Raw genomic sequence first — 23,835 nt, 5'->3', positions numbered from 1 at the left:
TCTGGGGAGTCACACAGGAACCCAGGGACTAGGTATATGAGCTGCCAGACACTCCAAGACACTGAACGCTCAGCCTGAGGCACACCAAAACACACTTGTGCAGGGGAATCCGGGCCACATGCCACTCTCCAGCCTGCTCTGGCTCTTCCTGGCCTCCGTCTTCTCTGGTAGGGATGGTCCCACACATGGGGGGGAAGGTTCAGGGGGAAAGGACTGCACACAGGCCCGGGTGCTTCACATGGACTTGGGGAGGAAGGGGGATGGCAGGAAAGCAGGCATATTATGATTTCAACTGGGCTTGTCTTTGGGTCCTAAGGTAGTCTAATTCCTCCATTATTTTACTCACTGCTTATCTCTGTTTTCTGATTTTTCCTGTAGGATCCAGTGTGGCCCAGAAAGTTACTCAAGACCAGCCAGTTGTACCCAGTCAAGTTGGAGAGGCAGTCACCTTAAACTGTCACTATGAAACAAGTTCGGTTGTATACATTCTTTTTTGGTATAAACAGCCTCCCACTGGAGAGATGACTTTCCTTATTCGTCAGGAATCCACTGGCTTGAATACAAAGGATGGCCGCTACTCCACAAACTTCCAGAAAGCACAAAATTTCATCAGCCTCACCATTTCAGCCTTACAGCTGGAAGATTCTGCTAAGTACTTCTGTGCTCTCAGGGAGCTCACAGTGCCTGAAGCAATAGGAAAAGCTGAACAAAAACCCCAGAGCTCAATAAGAGAGAGCCCCCCTGCTGCAGGACCCAAGCTGAAATGCACACCTGCAGACCCCAGACAAGAAGTGGTTGTCCTGTGGTTGCTTCATCTGTGGTCTGGACAAGATTACTTTCTAAATAAAAGTTCCTTCTATTTCCTTTGGAAACAGGTGTGAGAGTAACTTTCCACTATTACATTCACATCTTGAATTTTTATTTTTAAATAATATAGAACATGTATAAAGTTGTCTAAATTTGAAAGCTTGCCCCAAAATAATTTAAAGTGGCATTTTCACCTACAGATGCTCACATCACCAACCTGGACTAGTTATCTAGAATTGTCATGAAAATCATTTCCTTAGGTCTTTCTTCAGAGACTTTGTGTCCCTTAGGGTACAATTAGAGAAGCAGAACCACATGTGATATAGAATAAGAGACACCATGAGGAACAGAACTCATGTAAATGCTAGAGCTTGTGGAGGAGCCTATGCAGAGCTGTTATCTTTCTATCTGGTATGCATCCTGAATTTACTGTAAGTCAACTAGGGTAACCTATGTAAAGGGAAGTTGGATGTGAACAAAAACATGGACAAACTGTGACTCATCGGGACATACTAGGACCATGAAGACAATTGAAACCCACAAAGACACATTAAATCTTGTCTGAATTTCACCTCCTTCAGTCACACAGTAATGGGTGATTTTCGGAAGTCAGTGGCATTTGCCATCACGCTACACGCATACTTGGTCCAAGATAGAAGATAAGGGAGAGATCTGCTGGGAAGTGGAGTAGTTGACTCATCAGTAGGATGAACTAGCTGATCAGCAACAACATGTATGAGTCGCTATAGTCCATGCAGCCCTGCACAGACCAGCAGAACAAACAAAAATATGGTGGCTTGTAGTTCCTCTGGTGGCACAGTGGTAAAGAACCCAACTAGTATCCATGAGAACCTGGGTTTGATCCCTGGACTTTCTCAGTAGGTTAAGGATCTGGTGTTGCCATGAGCTGTGGTGTAGGTCGCAGATGGGGCTTGAATCTGGTGTTGCTTGTGGCTGTGATGTAGGCTGGCATCTGCAACTCCGATTCGACCCCTAACCTAGGAACTTCCATATGCCCTGGGTGCACCCTGAGAAAGACAAAATATATATACATACACACACAGAGAGATATATATGGTGGCTTCATTACATCCACTTTCCGAATCTTGCACAAATCTCTTTCATGGATAACTGTAACTCAGAATAATACAGGGAAGCAAATTCTGGGAAATACATTTCCAAAACAGTTTTGTTGAGACAATATAAAGCTACCACCGTAGCTTGTTAACTAGTTTACTTGCCTCCCTATTAGCTGAGTATCTATCTATACCCCTTTTAACAACACAATTTAAATAAAGACAACAGCAAAACTATGCTTCCTACTAATATGATATAATTTTTCTCATTAAGCCCAAAACAAGATAACTCTCTGCGGCAAAGAGTAAACCCAGTTGATTTAACCATTTTGGGGTGATGTCGTTTCTGCCATCTAGTCACATTCTCCCCAAAATCCTGTATCATAAATATTGAGATGTCTCAAATTTTAAGATTAACCTATATTAGCTCTTCTTATGTTACTACATGCAGGCAAATGGGAGAGGAGAGTTAAAAATGGTTTTGCTGTGGATACATAAGTATATAAATATATCCATATCAAAATGAAAAAAGAAATATTCTAACCATTATACATCTTGTTTTTGTAAGTGACCAAGTGATTGTAGCTGGTATTTATAACTTCCTCTTCCACTAGTCCTTCCATAACCACTTTGCTCATAGCAAGCACCTCTACTCACGGCTATACTTGACTTTCTGTAAAACAAGCTGCTTATACAAGAATAATACTATGAGAAATGCCATGAAGTTGAATAAGGGATTCTGCAAGTACACTACTGCAGTTTTGGCAGAAATTTGTAAGGCACTGAAGGCAAATCCAAAGTCCTATTTAGTGGAAATAATTTTGCCAATGCTATACAATGATATATTTTATTCTGGGAAACATCATTAAGAATCTTACTGAGTTCTTTTCAGAAGTCGAAATCACCAGGGGAAAGCATTTCTAGAGTGCTTAAAGAAAAAAAAAAACTTTCAAGCTAGCCTCCTATAAACATGAAAGCATATTTTAAAATTGTCCTTGTTAAAAATTACTGCTAAGAGGATGGAAAGTCAATGCCCAGGCAGGTAAACTATATTAGCAATGCATACTGCTAAAAAGGACTCAAATGTGGGGGGGGGGGGAAGCTCATATAAGCCAACAAGAAAAAAAAAAGTTAATAAGAATGGCAAAATCTTTTTTTTTTTTTTTGTCTTTTTAGGGCTGCACCCACAGCATATGGAGGTTCCCAGGCTAGGGGTCAAACAGGAGCTGTAGCTGCTGGGCTATGCCACAGCCACAGCAACACAGGATCCGAGCAGCATCTGTGAACTACACCACAGCTCACAGCAATGTGAGATCCTTAACCCACTGAGCAAGGCTAGGGATGGAACTTGTGTCCTCATGGATGCTAGTCAGCTTCGTTTCCGACGAGCCATGACAGGAACTCCAAGAATGGCGAAATCTTGAAAAGTCACTTAAGAAATATGATATTTGATAGCTAATAAATGTTCAAAGAAAGCTATTATTCATTAGGAAAATGAAAATAAATCCTCATCTGAGCATTCCATCTGTGTCCTACAGCACCTTAATTGTATCAATGTACTAGAAGAATAGGACCTTAAGAGGATAGGGGGAAATAGTGACTGTCTCCAGGAAAATAAATGATTAAGTAAATTTTCTAGAAGCTTCCAGCACTGAACTGATATAGAGAAAAGAAAAAGCAGTAACAGGAGTTCCCGTTGTGGTGCATCGGAAACGAATCTGACTAGGAACCATGAGGTTTCGGGTTCGATCCCTGGCCTTGCTCAGTGGGTTGCGGATCCGGCATTGCCAAGAGCTGTGGTGTAGGTCACAGACATGGTTCAGATCTGGCGTTGCTGTGGCTCTGGCATAGGCCAGCAGCTGTAGCTCTGATTGGACCCCTAGCCTGGGAACCTCCATATGCCGTGGGTGTGGCCCTGAAAAGACAAAAGACAGAAAAAAAGAAAGAAAGAAAGAAAGATAAAGCAGTAACAGATCACAGACCTGGACAGGGCAGGAAAAAACATTGTTACTAGAAAATAGAAAGTTGATATTTATTGAGCTTACTGTACATCAGGCACTGTTGTATGCACTTCAGATTCATTATCGAATTTAAATATCACAAACTCTCTAAGGTAGGTTTTATTCTTCCCCCCCTTTTTTTTTAACCTTCGAGAAATGAAACGTAACTCTCCTAACTATGAAAGCACCTCAAACTTTTATTGTCAGCCAAAGTGTAACACACTAGAGGTCTCCCAAAGTGAACGACTTGGATTTGGAGAAGCACTTGGCCCCAGAACAGGGTGGCTGGATGTCTCAGTGGTGCTGACATGACTGGTTTAAACTGGAACCTAAAGGGAACTAGGAAAGAAGATGCCAATCCTAGGTACAGATGGCCCCAGGGTCAGGAGATGAGGTAATCATCCACTAACCAGTTAACAGTGCTGAATGCTTTAGTTAGTTTCTTAGGTAATAAGGTGCTGGGGAGAATAAGAAGCTACACCAAAAAAGAGGAAGTATTATTCCTTAAGCTCTCCAAGCATGTTTCCATATCGAGACCTGTGCCCCCTCTTTGTAATGCTGTCCCCCAAATGTCTACATGGTAAACCTCTGAATTCCTTCATGTCTTTCCTCAGTGTTATTCCTTTGTGAATCCTTTATCTAAATCTATTTTCCTACCTTGATATTCAGGTTCTAGCACCTTGCCTGCAGCAAGAATGAAAGCTGAGGCACTGCCACCTGGTGTCCTGCTAAAATATTTTGTGATGCTTACACTGACCTCCCAGTTTTCCCTCTAGTGTTCACTAGTTAAGAGGTGGTGAAGCTTAGACAAGGTAGGAGCTACCTTTACTGACCACAGTGAATCATCTCCCCATTGCATAAATTGTGTGAGAGACGAATCAGAAGTGACTTTGCCCAAATCAATGCCACATCTTTAAACCACTGAGTGAAGCCAGGAATATAACCTGCATCCTCATGGATACTAGTTGGGTTTATTACCCTCTGAGCCACAACAGAAACTCCAGAACTGACTGGTGTTTAATTTTCTGCCTGCTAGATTCAAAAGTAAAAGACTTTAAAAAAAAAAAAAGACAAACTCAAGTACAAAACATAGGATAATCCAGGCAGGAGGGTAATAGGATACCTTTGAAAGACAACTCAGAATTCTTGCACAAAGTGGGGGTTTTTCTCTGGTAAGTGAAATTGGGTCTACTGCTCTGTCCTTTAACCTAGTGTAGAAATATCCTGAGATGTGAGAGCAAGACTCCATGACTGAGGGGGGGAAAAAAAAAAAAGCAGTTGCAGCAAACACTGCGTGGTATACTCTTTCCATATTTGTATTCCGTCCGATCTCTCAGTACAACACCTTAATGAACTGATTTCCTATTAACAGTAAGAAACATGACAGACCATGGATACTTATGATAATACATGAAATCTACTATGTAAACTGCTAAATATACCTCAGAAAAACTCCTCTGCAGGTTTAAACAGTGTCTTTCAACCCCCGCCCCCCAAGATTTTGTACCACACCTGCAGCTGGGAAGGTGCTATGATAAGTCATTTGTTTTCACTCAGTTCTTATTGGCACCCTTCAAGGTTGGGTCCATCCTCCTTTAGGGAGGCGGTAGCAAAGTGCTTGAGATCAAAGACTTGGGTTGTGTTTCTAGATCTACCACTCATTTGTTGAGTCCTCTCGGGAAAGTGACTTAATAGTTTTTAGCCTTCGGTTTCTTCACCGTGGATATTGGTTGTATCTGCCAGGCAGGGTTCTTATCAGAAGTGAATGAGATGATGAATGCCAATGCTGAGCCCAGCACCCAGCAGAAAGATCCTGGCTACTTAGAGAAAGGAAACTGGACCTAAGAGAGGTTCAGTACCTTGCCTGGTGCTGCAGAGTAAGGGTCAGAGTGGAGCCCTCCCTCCGTAGCCTATTGAGAGCAGATGCCTGTTCTCACCTCAAGAGTAATTCTTCATCTCAATACAGTATTGTATGGTTTTGAAGTGTTTATCACTATTTTTAATTATCTTTATTTAAAAAATTCATTATGTATTTTTTCCTTCCACTGCAATCTAGGTCTTTTATATCCTCCTTACTGCTGCATCCTCCGTGCCTGAACTACGCTTAACACATAGAAGGCCCAATCCATTTATTTGTTGAATAGATATATGTATATATTTTTATATATTTGTTGAACAAATAAGTACATATATATATTTGCAGAATAAATGTACAAAAAATAAAAATATTTCTAAAGTCCATGCTATTCAAACACTAATATAAAAGATTTAGCTGGACCACACTTTGTATTGTTTATCTACAGTTTTCAAGATTTACATCCTGCAAGTCATTTCACGTAAGATTTAATTATGCAATATATCTGATGGTCCACTGCCTCGCCTCTATTTTAGGTAAAGTGGTTGCTATAGATTACAGGATTCTACCTTACTAGATGCAGGAATGCCAAGGTTGTTGGAGGTAGTCCCGCTTGACCTGGACATGGCACCTGCAATATGCATAAGAATTTTTCAATGGGATTAGTACTTGAATTAAAAACCAGCTTCACAGCAAGTGAGCTTTCTGAAGTGGTCATGCCCTCACTCCTCTCCTATTCTTCCAATAGGAGTCAGATCTGGAAGAAAAAAAAAAAAAAGAAAAAAAGGAACTTGGCTTGTAGCAGTTTGTTTGTCTAACAACCCATTGCTAACCTCAGCCTCTGTACCTCTAAATTAGGAGACATGAATGAGGCTTTTCAGGATTTGCCCTATTAACCATAGCTGCATCTCTTTTCTTGGGAAGGAAGGATAGAGGTTAGCCATTGAGATGCCTTCCCATTCTGTCCACTTTTTAGAACACAGTTTAAGTTTGTTTACGTGGAAGGCACTGATCCCTGATTTTGGCACCTATCCCATGCTGTTGCCTTTATTTCAGTTGTTCACTGGGAAGAAGTTTATGTAGTCAATTTATACTACAAGTTTCCTAGAATTGGATTTAAATTCTGAACAATTTTAAATAATGCTCATTTCTACTATTAAGTTTTCCCTGGACATCTTTTTTCCTAACTGTATTTTGAGCTCATAGGAAACATAAAATATTGCTTTTATAATGTTCAAGCTCCTAGGGAAATTCTGGACACAAAGTCACTCTTTAAACAAATATGTGCATGCTGAATTAAACTAGCATCATTCCTGGACTCTGACACAGGCAAGATAGAACACAATTTTTATTTTAACAACTCTACTGATATATAATTGACTTTCCATAAAATTCATCCATTTTGAATTTATAGTTGAATGATTTTTAGTGGAGTTATGAAGCCATTCCCATAATCTAGTTTTAAACATTTTTATCACCACAAAAAATCCTTGGTGCCCATTACAATAATCCCTATTCCCACATCTGGCCCCAGGCAACAGTGATCTGCTTTACATCTCTATGGGTTCCTCTTCTGAAGATTTAAGATGAATGAAATCATTCACTATGGGGTCTCTTTGGTCTGATTTCTTATTCTTTTCTTTTTTATTTTTTTGTCTTTCATTTTTTAAGGCCGCACTCGTGGCATATGGAGGTTCCCAGGCTAGGGGTATAATTGGAGCTGCAGCTGCTGGCCTATACCACAGCTCACAGCAATGCCAGATCCTTAACCCACAGAGCAAGGCCAGGGATCAAACCCGCAACCTCATGGTTCCTAGTCAGATTCGTTTCCACTGCACCATGACAGGAACTCCTGATTTCTTTTCTTAATGTAGTGTTTTTAGCATTCACTTATGTTGTAGCATAGATTATTATTAAACACTTTTTATTGCTAAACAGTTGTCCACTGATAGTTATACCAAGTTTATTTATTCATTTACCAGCTGCTGAACATTTAAGTTGTTCCCATTTTTGGACTACTAGAGAGGAAATCAAAAAAATAGACTCTGATTATTTTTAGAACATATCTTCTCTAAGCACATAAAACATTTACTGAACATCCCAGGTGTAGGTGGCATGTCATATTACAAACTCCATAGATTCCATGCAAGAAAGATGTGTTCTAACTCTTGCTGCGCCCACAGCACATGGAAGTTCCCAGTCTAGAGGTCGAATCAGAGCTGTAGCTACTGGCCTACACCACAGCCACAGCAAGGCAGGATCCAAGCCACATCTGCAACCTACACCACAGCTCATGGCAATGCCGGATCCTTAACCCACTGAGCAAGGCCAGGGATCAAACCCGAGTCCTCATGGATCATAGTCCGGGTGGTTAACCGCCAAGCCATGAAGGGAACTCCTGATATGTATTCTAATTCTTACTAAGGCCCTTACCATATATTTGATCTCAAGTTAATTACTCAATCTGTTTGAGCTTCAGATTTCTTGTTCCTAAGTTGCAAATAATAATATATCTATTGTGTGACTTTTTATATTTTGCATTTTTATATCATAGAACATATAGAATTGATTTCATTCATACAGCACTTCAAAGTAGAATGCTGCTTGAAACATACCCATAACTTCAAGCTCCCTGTGCCCCCTGCTCACCTTAGGGGGTGATGGGAAAAAGTTCTCCCCACACAAGTACTCAATTCCTGGATGCAGTGGGACTTAATTTGGGAAATCTACTGTTATAAAAGTGGGAAAAATGTAAATCTGGAGAGGAGAGATCTTTCAAGAAATATCTATATCTTTATGAAAGTCATGTTTAACTAAGGAAATTTGGACCAAAATTCCCACTTTTTTTGGATTCTCACGCTAATCTCAAATTGAAAATAGTCTTTTGAATTTTGATTATTTATACATATACAGACATGACATTGTAAATATCCCCCCCCCTTTTTTTTACAGTTTTGTCACATGGAACAAGAAGAATGAGGAAAATATAAAAATCACATTGGACAAGAAAAGCTTACATCTTCCTGTTTACTGTAGGGCCCCAACCTGAGGAACCAGCCACCTGGTCCTGTGCTGTGGGGGCCCCAGGCTCCCATCACATCTGAGCGCTGCCAACTTCTCTTCTGTTCCAGGGCAGGAACACTATAGCCATATGTGAAATGAAGTTTGGTGAAATAGACAGGTGTTTCGGGTCCAGCTTTTAGAGACCACGGGAAATCAGAGAGAGGAGAAACACACTTTTATTCCCGACAGTTCCTCACAAGTCCCCAGCAAGGCTCCTTCCCAAAGCCATTGCATTTGACAGCTTAACAAAAAATCCCAAAACTCAGTGGCTTGAAACAGTCCTGGTTTCATTATCTCATGATACCCCTGCTCCATGGGATGCCTGGGGGCTTGACTGCACTGGAACCTGTCAAATTGCTGACTCATGTGTCTGGGCCTTAGTGGGAACACATGGAAGCCGGGACTTAGCTGGAACCAACAGGGCAGGGCTCATCTCTCACTGCAGACACTCTCGGGGGTGACCAAGGCCATTGCCTGTGGTTTCTCTTCATGGTCTCTTGGGAAGCTGTGCATTGTACCAGGTGCCTCAGGGCTTCCAAAAGCACAGAAGCATGAGCTGCCAAGAAGTCTTCATGTCTAGTCTCAGAACCACCATGATGTTACTTCTGCTCATCTGTTTAATTCAGTGAGTCATGGAACCAACTCAGCTTCACTGTGCACAGGGACTACTCAAGCAAATGAATATCAGGAAGCAGGGGTCACTGGGGGCAATTTTGGCCACTATTTTCCACATGAGCTGATAAAATAAACACATTCCCTATGATGATGGGTACCAGGGTGCTAATGAAGAGCCCATACACCTTCAGTGATCATCAAGGTTAAGTCAGTTTACCTTCCAAATAGCACTCACACCTATTTCCTTATTTCTGTACTCTTGCTGTTCTCCTAATTCAGACATTCAGTACCTCCCTCTAGGATGATTATGAGGACCTCTAAGTAGCTTCCTACCTCTACTCTCAGCTCCTTGAATCTAACATCTACACGAACACCAGAGTTGTTATAAAACATATATGTGATCAGATCACTTCCTGCTCATCTTTGGGTGTTGAAGGACCATTAGAGGTCATAACAATCAATTCTATCTTAAGAAATACAAGGCCAAAAAAAAAAAAAAAAGGAGGAAGTTCCCATCGTGGCGCAGTGGTTAACGAATCCGACTAGGAACCATGAGGTTGCGGGTTCGGTCCCTGCCCTTGCTCAGTGGGTTAACGATCTGGCGTTGCCATGAGCTGTGGTGTAGGTTGCAGACGCGGCTCGGATACCGCATTGCTGTGGCTCTGGCATAGGCTGGTGGCTACCGCTCTGATTAGACCCCTAGCCTGGGAATCTCCATATGCCATGGGAGCAGCCCAAGAAATAGCAAAAAGACAAAAAAGAAAGAAAGAAAGAAATACAAGGTGATTTACACTTTTCCTCTAAGTTATCTTCTACTTTCATTATTCACTCTTTTCTACCACATACTCCAGGGGCACATCAGCCACTTTAAAATGCTAACCATTTATATACATATTAAGCTCTTTCCCAAATCTGAGCCTTTGCAGATGCTGTTCTCTTTGGCCGGAATGAATTTTTCCCATGAACCTGTATATAATGCACACAAGTGGCCCAGTTTAGGCACATTATCTGAAATCTCATAGGCTAACACTTAGACCATTTTATTAGGATATTCTTGGATCAGGACCACTCTTATGATTGTTTTGACGGGAATAATTGCCTCTGAGAGCCATCTTATACTGATATTCAGTCCAATAGTTTCCTACTAGGAATGCAGAGATTCCCTTTAGGCTGTAAACCCAGGCAGGGCCAGGTCCCTTTCTCTTCATTTAGCCAAATTCTACTTCACACCGCAAGACTCAGATTACAACAGAGACCATGGGGTGAGTTGGGAAAAGGCAACCTTCTCCAGTGCATGACTTTTCTGTCCTGGTTTTTATCCCTCTATGCAAAGTGCAGCAGGGCTGCATCTGCATGAAGATCCTCCCCGGGTGCTCCTCCTCCAGACTCCTTGCTCTTTTGAGATGGGGGTTGCCATGCTAGTTTTGCCTTCATTTTGGTGTCCAAATCCAACATCCCTGGGAAGAAAAGTTATCCCCATGGTGTGTATTTCAAAAAGTTTCATGTTAATTCATGGGATTTTCATTGTCCAGCACATCTTAAACCTGCTATTCCTATATTAAGCAGTAATTCAGATTTAGATTCACTTTTGACTCTAAAAGAAGTGTTGAGATCCCTACCATTTATATTTCACTTGGCAACACTTCAAAGACATTAAAGTTCCTATAGTGCATTGGAGGGTGTGGCCCCAAAACTTAAGTCACATCTTAATCCATGGACCATGAGTGTGCTCTTATTTAGACAGAGAATTTGTAAATGTAAGTAAGCTAAGGATATCAAGATCATACTGGATTATCCAGGTGGGGCCTAAATCCAGTGACAAGTGTCCTTGTAAGAGACATTCAGATGAGAAGACCCTGTGAGGTCTTCTCCATGGAGGTGGGGATTGGAATTATGCAGTCAGAGTCCAAGGAATAGCTGGAGCCACCAGAAGCTTGAGGAGGCAAGGAAGGATCCTGACCTACAATATGCAGAGGGAGCAAGTTCCTGCTGACACCTTGATTTCAGACCTGTGTCTGCCCGATTGTAGGGGAACCAATTTTGTTGTTTTGAGCCATTATTCATGATCATTTATTATGATAGAACTAGGATTCTGGCACTGTTTCCCACAAGTAACATTTCTAAATAGCTACAACCAAACCTTGATTGTTTATATGCATGGAACGCTACCTATAGACTGATCTTTGGAGTATTTTTAGATTCTAATGCATTCAAACATACACCTTTTTTTGAATCATTCAACAGTAATTTGATTAGGTACAGCTTCAAGGAAATGAATTCTGCCAACAACCACATGAGTTTGGAAGAGGACCACCATGCCTCAGAAAAGACTGCAGTCTTAGTTGATTCCTTGATTGTAACCAAGGAGAGATCCAGCTTAGCCGTGCCCTGACTTCTAACCCATAGAAATTGTGAGATAAATGGATTTTCATCTAAGTCACAAAGTTCATGGTAATTTGTTACATAGCAATAGGAAACTAATATAGACATGACAAACTGGCCAATGAATGTCATCAGTTCATAGTACTTAAGATTTGGTTATAGCAATAAGACAATTTGGAATGTAATGAAATCTTGAAGCACATAATAACTCAATAAATGTTTCCCCAAATTTGACTATAATTCTAAAAATTTTCATGCATTACCACTGTAAATTTATTTTTTTAAAAAAAGCAATTTTGGGGAATTTCCACTGTGGTTAAGAAACTGACTGTAAATGCTTGGGTCACTGCAGAGGCACAGGTACAATTGCTGACCTGGAGCAGTGGGTTAAGGATCCAGCATTTTTGCAGCTGTGGCATAGGTCTCAGCTGAGGCTCAGATTTAATCCCTGACCCAGGAACTTCCACATGCTGTGGTGTGGTCAATAAGATTTTTTTTTTTAATTAAAAAAAAAATAACACTGTAAACCAGCTATAATGGGGGGAAAAAGTCATTTTTTAAAAATAAATAAATTAAAAAAAACAAAAACAAATTTTGATCAATCATACTAGAAATACCAAACTGTCTTTTTTTTCTCTCCCTAGGAGTTATTATAAATTTTTGTCACATGAAGAAACAATTAAGAAGTATGGAGCCCCCAAAAATAGCAACCAAAAGTATCATAGAAATGTATCAGGGAAATAAGTACTAAAATTTTATGTAAGTTTCTAGATTTATGCTGTTTGTGGTATTTGTTCTCTAAAATTTGTAAGTTGTTGTGGTTTTATTTCTCACTCTGAAAATTATTTTGTATCCAATTTTTTATACATAATTTTGTGTCCTTCTAAAAAGGCCAACTTTGTAATTTTCAGGGGCTGCAGACATAAATCCTCTTCTGTACATAATTATAATGCTTTGAAATTTAACCCTACATACAAGTGTAGGAAAGAGGTGAAGAAGATCAAAAAAAAAATTGTGAACGGCTCCTTAGTTCTCTATCTGGCCCCTAGAGGGCGCTGATATCTAAATTGAAAATGGCTTTTCTGTAAAAGATCAGTATAAACTGTATTCCCTACAGTTTAGAGATATTCTGAGAACATTTTTTACACAATGACAGGTGAAACATCCAAGACACCAGAGGCAGGCAGTTTTGTTAAGGCAGCCTCTCTTTCTAATGGCCCCTACAACGTCCATTGGAAGAAGAAATCTAAATTCCCTGCTATTCCTCAACTTCAGAGCACCTGGGTTCAAAGAGCCCCATCATCAGACATTTGTTTGTCAGGAATGCCCTAGAAAGGGACTCGTTGTCTCTTCGCAGCCCCGCCATGATCTTAGTGTTCACCTTAATGCTTGAGCTGCTCCTGTTCCATTGTACTCCCTTGTCCACGCATGGAACATTGCTCTGGTTTGCCCTTGAATAGAGACTTTCGATTTAGCCAAGTTCATTGATGCAGCATTGATTTTTCAGGAGGAACCAGAGCCCAGTCAGTGACTCAGCTTGACAGCCACATCACTGTCCCTGAAGGAGACTCTCTGGAGCTGAGGTGCAACTACTCATCTTTTCCACCTTTTCTCTTCTGGTACATGCAGTACCCCAACCAAGGACTCCAGCTTTTCCTGAAGTACACATCTGGAAACAGCCTTATTTCAGGTATCAGAAGTTTTGAGGCTGAATTAAGGAAGAGAGAAACTTCCTTCAACCTGAGGAAAATATCAGCCCATTGGAGTTACTTGGCCAAGTACTTCTGTGTTCTGAGTGACACAGTGACTGACACTGTAGGGGACCAGAACACAACCCTCTTGAGACTTTGCAGCTTAAAAGACTCAGGGTCTCAGCCTGTGTCTTTTTCAAGAAATTGGCATCTTCTGTGAAGGCAAACCGTATAGAGAATATGGAATCCTGGAAGCATTTCTTTCCTAAGGACATCTTAGCCTTTTTTTCTTCTTCTTCATTTTTTCCTTTTGCAAAGGAAAGATACTTGTTTTCTTAAGTTCATTATTCTCAGAGGTTTTGGGGCTGGAGGGTGGGGCTTTGTGTCACAGAGTGTCACCTGAATAGAGTTTGTAGGGTGAGCTGATTGGTCGCAGGAACAGGAACATGTCCAGAACAAGTCATGACACTCACCCCCCAGGGGTTCAGCTATGTATCTGAAGGTGAACATTTCCCAGCAACAAGAACAGAATAATGAAGAGGCTAGCGGTCCCCATGCTGGGGCTTCTGTTGGCCCAGGTTTGCTGTGAGTTGGGGCTGCCCCACAGGGGGATCTCAAGGACTGAGCAGCTGCTGTACTGTTGAGGGGGTTGGGGGGAAGTTAACAAGTCCTGCACAATTTTTATCCTTCTCATCACCCAGGGGGTCCTTTCAGGGTTTTATAGGAGTTACAGGGACCCTCACGTGTCTCTCTGTTTCTCAACAGGTGTGAGAGGGGTGGATGTGGGGCAGCGTCCCCCAGTCCTGAGTCTCACAGAGGGAATCAGCGACACGATCTGGTGCAATTCTTCTGCCTCCGTACTGAATGTGCTTTGGTATCGTCAGAACCCAGGGGGCCGCCTCATCGAACTATTTTACATTCCTACAGGGACTAAGCAGAATGGAAGATTAAATGCCACGACAGTCACTACAGAACGCCGCAGCTCACTGTACACTTCCTCTGCCCAGATCACAGACTCAGCCACGTACTTCTGTGCTGTGCAGCACAGCGCTCCCAGGCACCTGCAGCCTGTACAGGAACCCTCCGCGGGGCTCAGCCCCTCCTCCAGCCACAGTCACAGCCAGGGCTCCACCAAAGGGCATTTGCACTGCTTCCTTCTCAATCTACATCGCCTTCTCTGGCTCCTCTCTTAGCTAGGAGGGTAGCTGATAAGAGGACAAAAATAAATAAATATGTAACCACAGTGTGCTAGGCTCCAAAATGGTAAAAAGTGAAAGGAACTAAAAGAAGAGAAAAATCACTCCAATAAAAGTGTTACCCAGCTTAGCTGAGTGCCAAGAATGTTCAGTTCGACGTCACCACACTGTGTCCTAACAGGCCGTTACAAATATTCACGTCCCATCCTCCTAGTGCAAAGCAAACAAAAATATGTGCTCAATGTTTATATATGAAACTGGTCACCAAACAAATTTCTTTTCTTATAATACTGGGTGCAAGGAGTTTGAGATCAGTTTCACTGGCTACAGTCAAAAGCTTGGCAGGATTGATTATTTCTTTGTCTTTAATAAATAATTAATAAATAATAATTTACTTATTGTGTAATTGGAAGTTTGTATCTCTTAATCCCCTTATTTCACCCATCTCCCACTGCTTTCTCTTCTAGTAACCAGGAGTTTTTCCCCTGTATCTCTGAGTCTTTTTTTGGGTTTTATTATATTTGTTCATTTGTTTTGCTTTATAGATTTCATAAATGAGTAAAAACATACAGTATTTGTCTTTGTCCAATTTATTTTGCTAAGTGTAATACTCCTCAGGTCTACCCTGTTTTCCCAAATGGCAAGATTTCATTCTTTTTTATGGCCATGTAATATTTCTTTTTATGTTTATGTATTCTCTATCCATTCCTATGACTGAATACTGAGGTTGCTTCCATATCTTTGCTATTGGAAATAAGGCTGCTATGAACATTAAGGTGCATATATATTTTTGAGTTAGTTTTTCGTTTTCTTCTGATAGATACCCAGGAATGGAATTGCTAGATCATATAGTAGTTATATTTTAAAATTTTTGAGGACTCTTCATACTGGTTTTTCGTGGGTTTTTGTTTGTTTGTTTTTTAGCGACACACCTGTGTCATATGGAAGTTCCCAGACTAGGAGTAGAAGCTTAACCCACTGAGAGAGGCCAGGGATCAATGCTCAACACACACCGTCATTGATACTAGTTGGATTCATTACCACTGAGACACAATGGGAAATCCCATACTGTTTTAATTATTAGCTGCACCAGTTTATTTTCCCAGCACTAGGGCACAAATATTCCCTTTTCTCCTTTGCTCCATTTCCTTGACAACACTCATTATTTCTCTCTCTCTTTCTTGTGATAATACTGTTCTGATAGGTGTGAGGTAATATCTCATTGTGGTTTTGATCTGCATATTCCTAAAGATTAGAGAGAGTAAGCATCCTTTCCTCTGTCTGTGGTCCATCTGTGCATTTCTTTGGAAAGATACCTGTTCAGGGCCCTGTCTTTTTTAATCAGATTCGTTGTGGTTTTAATGTTGCATTTAAAATTCTTAATATATTTTGACATCGACCCCATTGACTAATCACTCGCAAATATCTTCTCCCATTCAGTAGGTTGCCTTTTTTTGCGTTAATGATTTCCTTTACGGTGCAAAAAACAACTATATCAAGTGTTGGCAATGATGTAGAATAGTTGTCTGATTTAGAATCTATTTAAAGACAAGAAGGGATCACCCTGATCTGAGGTTGATCTTATGGGAGGAAGAAACCCCATGCAGTGACTCAGCCTGAGGACCAATTTCTTTCACTGAAGGGGCCCTCGGGCAAGTGAGGCACTACCATGAGTATTTCAGGAAACTTTTTTGTCCAGCATTCCACCCAAGGCTTCCAGATCCACATGAGACACACCTCAACACAGAGTAGCAAAGATTTCACAGGTAACCTCAACAAAGGAAAAAAATCTCCTTCTGTGGGAAGAAATCATTGACACAAGAAGATTTGGCAATTATTTCAGTGTCCTGATTGATGCACTGAAAAGATATATTTATTACCAAAAATAGCCCAAGAAGAAACAGAAAAGCTAAAAAAATTACAATCACTAAAATAATTTGATAATTAGAAATAAAAATTCATAGAGCTTTCATAATAGAAGGGGAGTTTTTAATCTGCACGTGGGCTCCACTACAAAATGAAAAATCAGACGTATAGTAGGATGTATTAGTAAATCATGTAGCCAAGAAAATGTTAGAAATTAAGTTTAACATAAGAAGTTCCTACAGATAAATAAGGCAAGCACTCAAAATGAAGACAGATGATAAAGGTAATTTAAATAAAAGCCCTCTAAAGAAGAAAAAACAGACAAGGCCAGGGAACATATAAAACATTGACTCCTATAGTATCCAGAGGAAATTATACTAAAACAATTGCTATTTCATTTCTGGCAGATCAACAGAAATGTTAAAATACGTTAGCATTATGTTTTGACATGAATATAAGGAGAGGAAGACTATCAAACTTTTCCGGTTGGAGAAAAACAACCACGCAGAGAATAATTTATTCAACCACTTAATATAACAATCTGCCCAAACATTTAATAAGGAAGAAGATGCAGCAATTCCAATTCCTGATATCTACCTTAAAGTAATTCTAACATGTGAGCAAGAAGAATTTTACAAGGATAGTCACTGCAATGCTGCAAGCAGAAGTATAACCAATCAATAGTAGAATGGACAAATAGTAGATTACTCATGAGGGGGAAATGCCATGGGCTTTTACAAGGAAAGAAATCGTGGTACACATATTTTCTTAGGTAACTCTTACAAAACTAAAATGCTAAATATAAAAAACATCAGAATGATATATGCTGCATAATACTACTTATGAGTAATCTCAAAATACAAACATGATATATTATTTCAGTAATACATATCTGTAAGGGTGCTGTGTGTTCATCCTAAAATAAACATCACAGTGACTTGCTACCCTAGTTCATAATGTACACTTTTTCCTACATAAAAAGAGAACGTGCAAAGAAATCAGATCATTTGGCTGAGCAGTGGGAGATGTGTTCACGAGATGTCCGTGTATTTTAGAACTAACACACAAACTCAGTAAAGTTGCAAGATACAAAATTAATATACAAAAATCAATTAATATACAAAAATACACAAACTATCAGAAGGAGATATTAAGAAAATAATCACAGAGTTCCTGTTGTAACTCAGTGGAAAACGAAATTGACTAGTATCCATGAGGATGTGGGTTCAATCCCTGGCCTTGCTCATTGGGTTAAGGATCTGGCATTGCCCTGAACTGTGGTGTAGGTCATAGATGCGGCTTGGATCTGGTGTTGCCGTGGCTGTGGCGTAAGCCAGCAGCTACAGCTCCGATTTTACTCCTAGCCAGGAAACTTCCGTGTGCCACAGGTATGGACCTTGGGGAAAAAAAAAAAAAAATGGATTGGAGACTTGAATGTAAGTCCTAAACCAGTAAAACTCCTAGAAAAAAACAGGGGATAAGTTTATTGACATCAGTTTTGGCAATAATGTTTTGCATTTGACACCAAAAGCAGTGGCAACAAAAGTAAAAATAAAGTGAAATTATATCAAGCTAAAAAGTTGCTGTGCAGCAAAAGAAAACATCAACAAAACAAAAAGGCAACCTACAGAATGGGAGAAAATTTATATCTGATAATGTGTTAATATCCAAAATATATAAAGAAGTAATATAACCAATAGAAGAAACAATCTGATTAAAAAACAGACAGGGGATCTGAAGAAACATTTTTCCAAAGAAGACATACAAATGGCCAACAGGTGAATTAGAAGATGCTCAGCATCACTAATCATCAGAAAAATGCAAATGAAAACCAAAGTGAGCTTATATCTGTCAGAATGGCTATTATCAAAAAGATAAGAAATAAAAAATATTGGCAAGAATGTAGGAAAAAAGGGAACCCTGTGCTGTTGGTGGAAATGTAAGTTGGTGCCACCTCTAGGTAAACAGTATGGAGGTTTCTCAAAAAATTAAAACAGGAATGACTATGCGATCCAGCATTTCTACCTCTGGGTATATATCTGAAGGAAATAAAATCACTATCTTGAAAAGATATGTGTACCCCCACGTTCATTGCTGCTCATCTACAATAGCCAAGACTTGGAAACAACCTAAGTGTCCATTGACAGATGGATGGATAAAGAAACAGTGGTGAAAAAGAAAGAAATCTTGCCACTTACCAGCATGGATGAACTTTGAGGGCATAATGCCAAGTGAAGTAAGTCAGAGAGACAAAATCAAATACGTTGAAATCACTTAAATGTGGCATCTAAAACACAAGAGTGAACGCGGGCTCACCTGCACGCACACACACATACACAAGAACTCATAGAAACAGATTGGTGATTGTCAGGGTGGTGGGGATGCGTGAATGGGTTCAAAGTGTACAAACTTCCAGTTGTAAGGTAATACGTTCTGGAGTTGCAAGGTACAGCATGATGACTATAGCTTAAAAAATTTTTTTCAAATAAGTCACTATGTGAACTCTCCTTACTCTTAAAGTTGGTTTTCCTTTTTTTTTTTCCTAGTAGTTTGAACAGTTTAATAACAAATTTGGAAGAGAATGTATATCTGATTAGAGTAGATTTCATTGGACTGAAATAGACGATATTAAAATAGGATATAGTGCCCAGATTGGAATGCATGGTCAGCATCTTTAGAAAACAGTCCTCAAGGATGTAAGAGGGAGGGACAATAGAGAAGACCCAGGAACCTCAATAGTGATTCTTTGCCTCATATGACATGTGAGTTTGGGGATCTCCATCAAGGAACCAAGGAGAGTCTGAGGACTATCTACTGTAGAATAACTTAATTATTCTCATTTGGGTTTTGGGGGTTTTGTTTGTTTTGTTTTTTGCTTTTTAGGGCCACACCCGGGTATATGGAGGTTCCCAGGCTAGGGGTTGAATCAGAGCTGCAGTGGCTGGCTGACACCACAGCCACAGCAATGTGGGATCTGACCTACACCAAAGCTCACGGCAATGCCGGATTCTTAATCTACTGAGGGAAGCCAGGGATCGAACCCACGACTTCATGGATCTTAGTCAGATTCCACTAGTTGTTAACCATTGAGCCACGAAGGGAACTCCAATTTAGGTTCTTTCTTTCTTTTTTTTTTTTTTTGTCTCTTTGCCATTTTTCTTGGGCCACTCCTGCGGCATATGGAGGTTCCCAGGCTAGGGGTCTAATTGGAGCTGCAGCTGCCAGCCTACGACAGAGCCACAGCAACGCGGGATCCGAGCCGCGTCTGCGACCTACACCACAGCTCACGGCAACACCGGATCCTTAACCCACTGAGCAAGGGCAGGGATCGAGCCCACAACCTCATGGTTCCTAGTTGGATTCATTAACCACGGTGCCACGACAGGAACTCCCATTTGGGTTTCTTTATGAGGTGCTCAAACAAAAAGAAAATGCTTAAAATTTGATAATTTGACATAAAGGACTTCATTAGGTGAAATTTCAGGATATAATCGAAGACTCTTCATTCCTTAATGTCAAGAATAGGAAAAATTTTTATTTTGGAAAACATTTATACTGTTAATTCTTTTTAATGTTTTCACTGATTAAAGAGCAGGTTAGGAGGGGTTTGTCACTAAAATAAGAATTGTAAAGTTTCACCAAGTAACATACACGCACTCATGACAACAACATGGCCAAATGTCTGACGAAAAGTCCCATGGATTCTTGCTTCCTACAACTGCTAATAAGTTAAGGGCAGAGTGACATCGTAAATGAATATGATTTCACTGCCATTACCATGTGGTATTGCAATACACAACTGGAGAGATTACAGAATTCAGAAGCCTATTTTGTTAGCATTTGTCTGAGCGATATTTGCTGTTGTGAAGCTACCAGTTCCCATGCTCTGGTGGGTAAGTAGGAAGGAAGAGAGGTGATAGCTTTTTGTTTGGCTTTGGCAGGGAAGCCAAGAAACAGCATATTTCACCTTAGAATGGAAATGGGAGGTAAGAGGACAATCAGAGCATGAATGAATATTTGCAATCACAGCATGGTTCCTAATGACTTTGTTCCAGATAAGCCCCTCAGATTTTATCACAGATTAGTTTACTAAATTTGGAAATTTTAAGTAATGAATCTCCTTCTCACAGGTTCCTTTAATATTAAGCTCTGCCTTGTCCTTTACCAGACATAGTCACTTATCATTATGTCACAAGGAAAGGAAAAACACTGTTTAGGACAGGTAAAATTTCCCAACCTGTGTGTCATAACAAACTCAGGCTCAATTCAGCCAGAAAACGCATTTCAGAGATGCTGCTATAATGCAGCTGAGAGTCATTGCAGCCTGACTCTCAGGAACTCAGAGCAGGGTCCTTTCAACAAGGGTGAAACGCTACCATCATGCTGTTCTCCAGGATGCTCCCCAGGCTGCTGTGGGCATTCATGGTCTCCTCTGCTTAATTACAAAGAATTGCAAACCAAGGCATTTGTCAGCACTCAGAGGTGAAATGGGACAGAGAAGATATTTTAACAAAATATCAACTTTCCTCTCTGCATCACTCATTAGTGAGTCATTTTGACCTTAAAATCAAAGGACTGGCTGTTTTAGGGACCTAGTCTATACTTTCTTTTCCAGTTGTCTATTTGCCTCGTTCTTTTATATTAATTCATCCATTAAAACAATGAAATCAGGAGTTCCCCTCATGGCTCAGGGGAAATGAATCTGATTAGTATTTATGAAGATGCATGTTAGATCTCTGGGTTCGTTCAGTGGGTGAAGGATTCAGGGTTGCCATGAGCTGTGGTGTAGGTAAAAGACAAGGCTTGGATTTGGTGTTGCTGTGGCTGTGGTGTAGGCCAGAGGCTACAGCTCCAATTCAATCACCAGCCTGGGAACCTCCATATGCCAGGGTGCAGCCCTAAAAAGACAAAAAAAAAAAAAAGAAAGAAAATGGAAGATTGACAGCTACAACCCACATGATCGTGTATCAGTCTACAAAACTTCAGTTCCGAATTTCTGTGTGTTGACACGTACTGAGAGTTTGCAGCCTATAGGTATCATGTTTTGTAGGAGTGCACTGTGGCACTGTGTCGCACAAAGATCTGGCCTCCTCGTCTTGACGTTATTTTCAAAGAGAAAAATAATAAACCACTAACAAGTGATACTGAATACTTTGGACCAAAGGGATAGAAAATTGACATGAGGACAATTCTAAGACACATGATCTAATAAGGGCAATTCTACTTGTAGAGGCAACTGGACCGAATATACTGATCCCCTTCAAAGTGTCAGATTTCATAAGAAAAATATTTTACTCCTGTAATAATTTAATAAAAGCACAAGCAACTGAATAGATTCTGAAAGTCAGAAGGACTGATTTTTAAAAATAAAATAACTTAATTTATTGACAAACCTAAGTATAGCCCTAGAAAAGAAAAAAAGAGAGAGAGATACATTAATTATTTTGAATAAGATTGCCTTTCACCAAGAAAGCTGAACATCTGTAAGTTTTAACAAAGAGTCATTAGATTCTGGATAGAAAAAAGTAAGTACAGGTTAAATGAATAATCAGTAAGTAGATTACAAAGAGAGTTTATAGTCTATATTTAATCTGTTTTCAAAAGCTAGGGAGTTCCCTTTGTGGTACAGAGGAAACGAATCCAACCAGTATCCATGAAGATGCAGATTAGATCCCTGGCCTCACTCAGTGGGTCGGGGATCTGGCATTGCCTTGAGCTGTGCTATAGGTCACAGACGTGGCTTGGATCTGGCGTTGCTGTGGCTGTGGCATAGGCCGGCAACTGCAGCTCCAGTTCAACCCCTAGCCTGGGAACTTCCATATGCCACTGGTGCAGCCCTAAAAAGCAGGAAAAAAATGAAAAGCTAGCAAATTTTTTCTGCTGAGTAATTATCAGGGTATGTCAGCTTGTTTAGTCTTCAGTTTCTCTCAGCTCAGATCACTAATACCAAGTGCTTTTCCCATGCCCTTTTTCAGGACCTGCCTAACATAACGACCTGGGAAAGACAAGTAGACAAAGTAAAGGTTTGTGGGGAGCCAGACTTTTTTCTCATCTGTGCATATGACACGTGGGCTATGAACATAACAAGCCCTGCTTCCTGTCTGGGGAGTCACACAGGAACCCAGGGACTACGTATATGAGCTGCCAGACACTCCAAGACACTGAACGCTCAGCCTGAGGCACAACAAAACACACTTGTGCAGGGGAATCCGGGCCACATGCCGCTCTCCAGCCTGCTCTGGCTCTTCCTGGCCTCCGTCTTCTCTGGTAGGGATGGTCCCACTCATGGGGGGAAGGTTCAGGGGGAAAGGACTGCACACAGGCCCGGGTGCTTCACATGGACTTGGGGAGGAAGGGGGATGGCAGGAAAGCAGGCATATTATGATTTCAACTGGGCTTGTCTTTGGGTCCTAAGGTAGTCTAATTCCTCCATTATTTTATTCACTGCTTATCTCTGTTTTCTGATTTTTCCCACAGGATCCGGTGTGGCCCAGAAAGTTATTCAAGACCAGCCAGTTGTATCTAGGCAAGTTGGAGAGGCAGTCACCTTAAACTGTCGCTATGAAACAAGTTGGAATGAATACACTATTTTCTGGTATAAACAGCCTCCCCGTGGAGAGATGACTTTCCTTATTCGTCAGTATCTGCTAGCCGAAATGCAAAAGATGGCCGCTACTCCGTAAACTTCCAGAAAGCACAAAATTCATCAGCCTCACCATTTCAGCCTTACAGCTGCAAGATTCCGCAACGTACTTCTGTGCTCTCTGGGAACACACAGTGCCTGAAACAATAGGAAAGGCTGAACAAAAACCCCAGAGCTTGATAGAGCGAGCCCCCCCTGCTGCAGGACCCAAGCTGAAATGCACACCTGCAAACCCTAGACAAGAAATGGTCGTGCTGTGGCTGCTTCATCTGTGGTCTGGATGAGAAGATTTCATTCTAAATAAAAGTTCCTTCTATGTCATTTGGAAGCAGGTGTCCTGAGTAACTTTCTACTAATACATTCTCAGTCTTGAATTCTCCACTTTAAATAAATCATTCAGAACAAATGTAAACTTATCCAAAGTTGAAACCTTGCCCCTTAATAATTTAAAGGGACAGTTTGACTCAAATATGCTCACAATTCAAATTTGGACCTAGTTATCAGAAATTGTCATGAAAATCATTTTCTTAGTCCTTTCCTCTAAACTTTGTGTCAGTTAGATTACAATCAGAGAAGCAGAACTGCAAGAAATGTAGAAGAATTTAGTTATAAGGATTAGAACTCATGCAATGGCTAGAGCT

General features: G+C 40.6%; 1 pseudogene and 1 gene segment (V, D, J or C); both read left to right on the top strand.

Annotated features, from left to right (window-relative positions):
• Positions 1 to 23,522, top strand: LOC125134947 (T cell receptor delta variable 1-like). The segment is given in 2 exon segments: positions 1 to 167; positions 23,029 to 23,522. Coding segments are annotated over 2 exon segments (499 nt in total).
• The window catches only part of LOC125134938 (T cell receptor alpha chain MC.7.G5-like), a 446,151-nt pseudogene continuing 431,713 nt past the window's right edge, over positions 9,398 to 23,835 (top strand).

Source organism: Phacochoerus africanus, chromosome 9 (assembly GCF_016906955.1).
Source record: "Phacochoerus africanus isolate WHEZ1 chromosome 9, ROS_Pafr_v1, whole genome shotgun sequence".
NCBI classification, from domain to species: Eukaryota; Metazoa; Chordata; class Mammalia; order Artiodactyla; family Suidae; genus Phacochoerus; species Phacochoerus africanus.
This window is presented reverse-complemented; position numbering and strand designations above follow the sequence as displayed.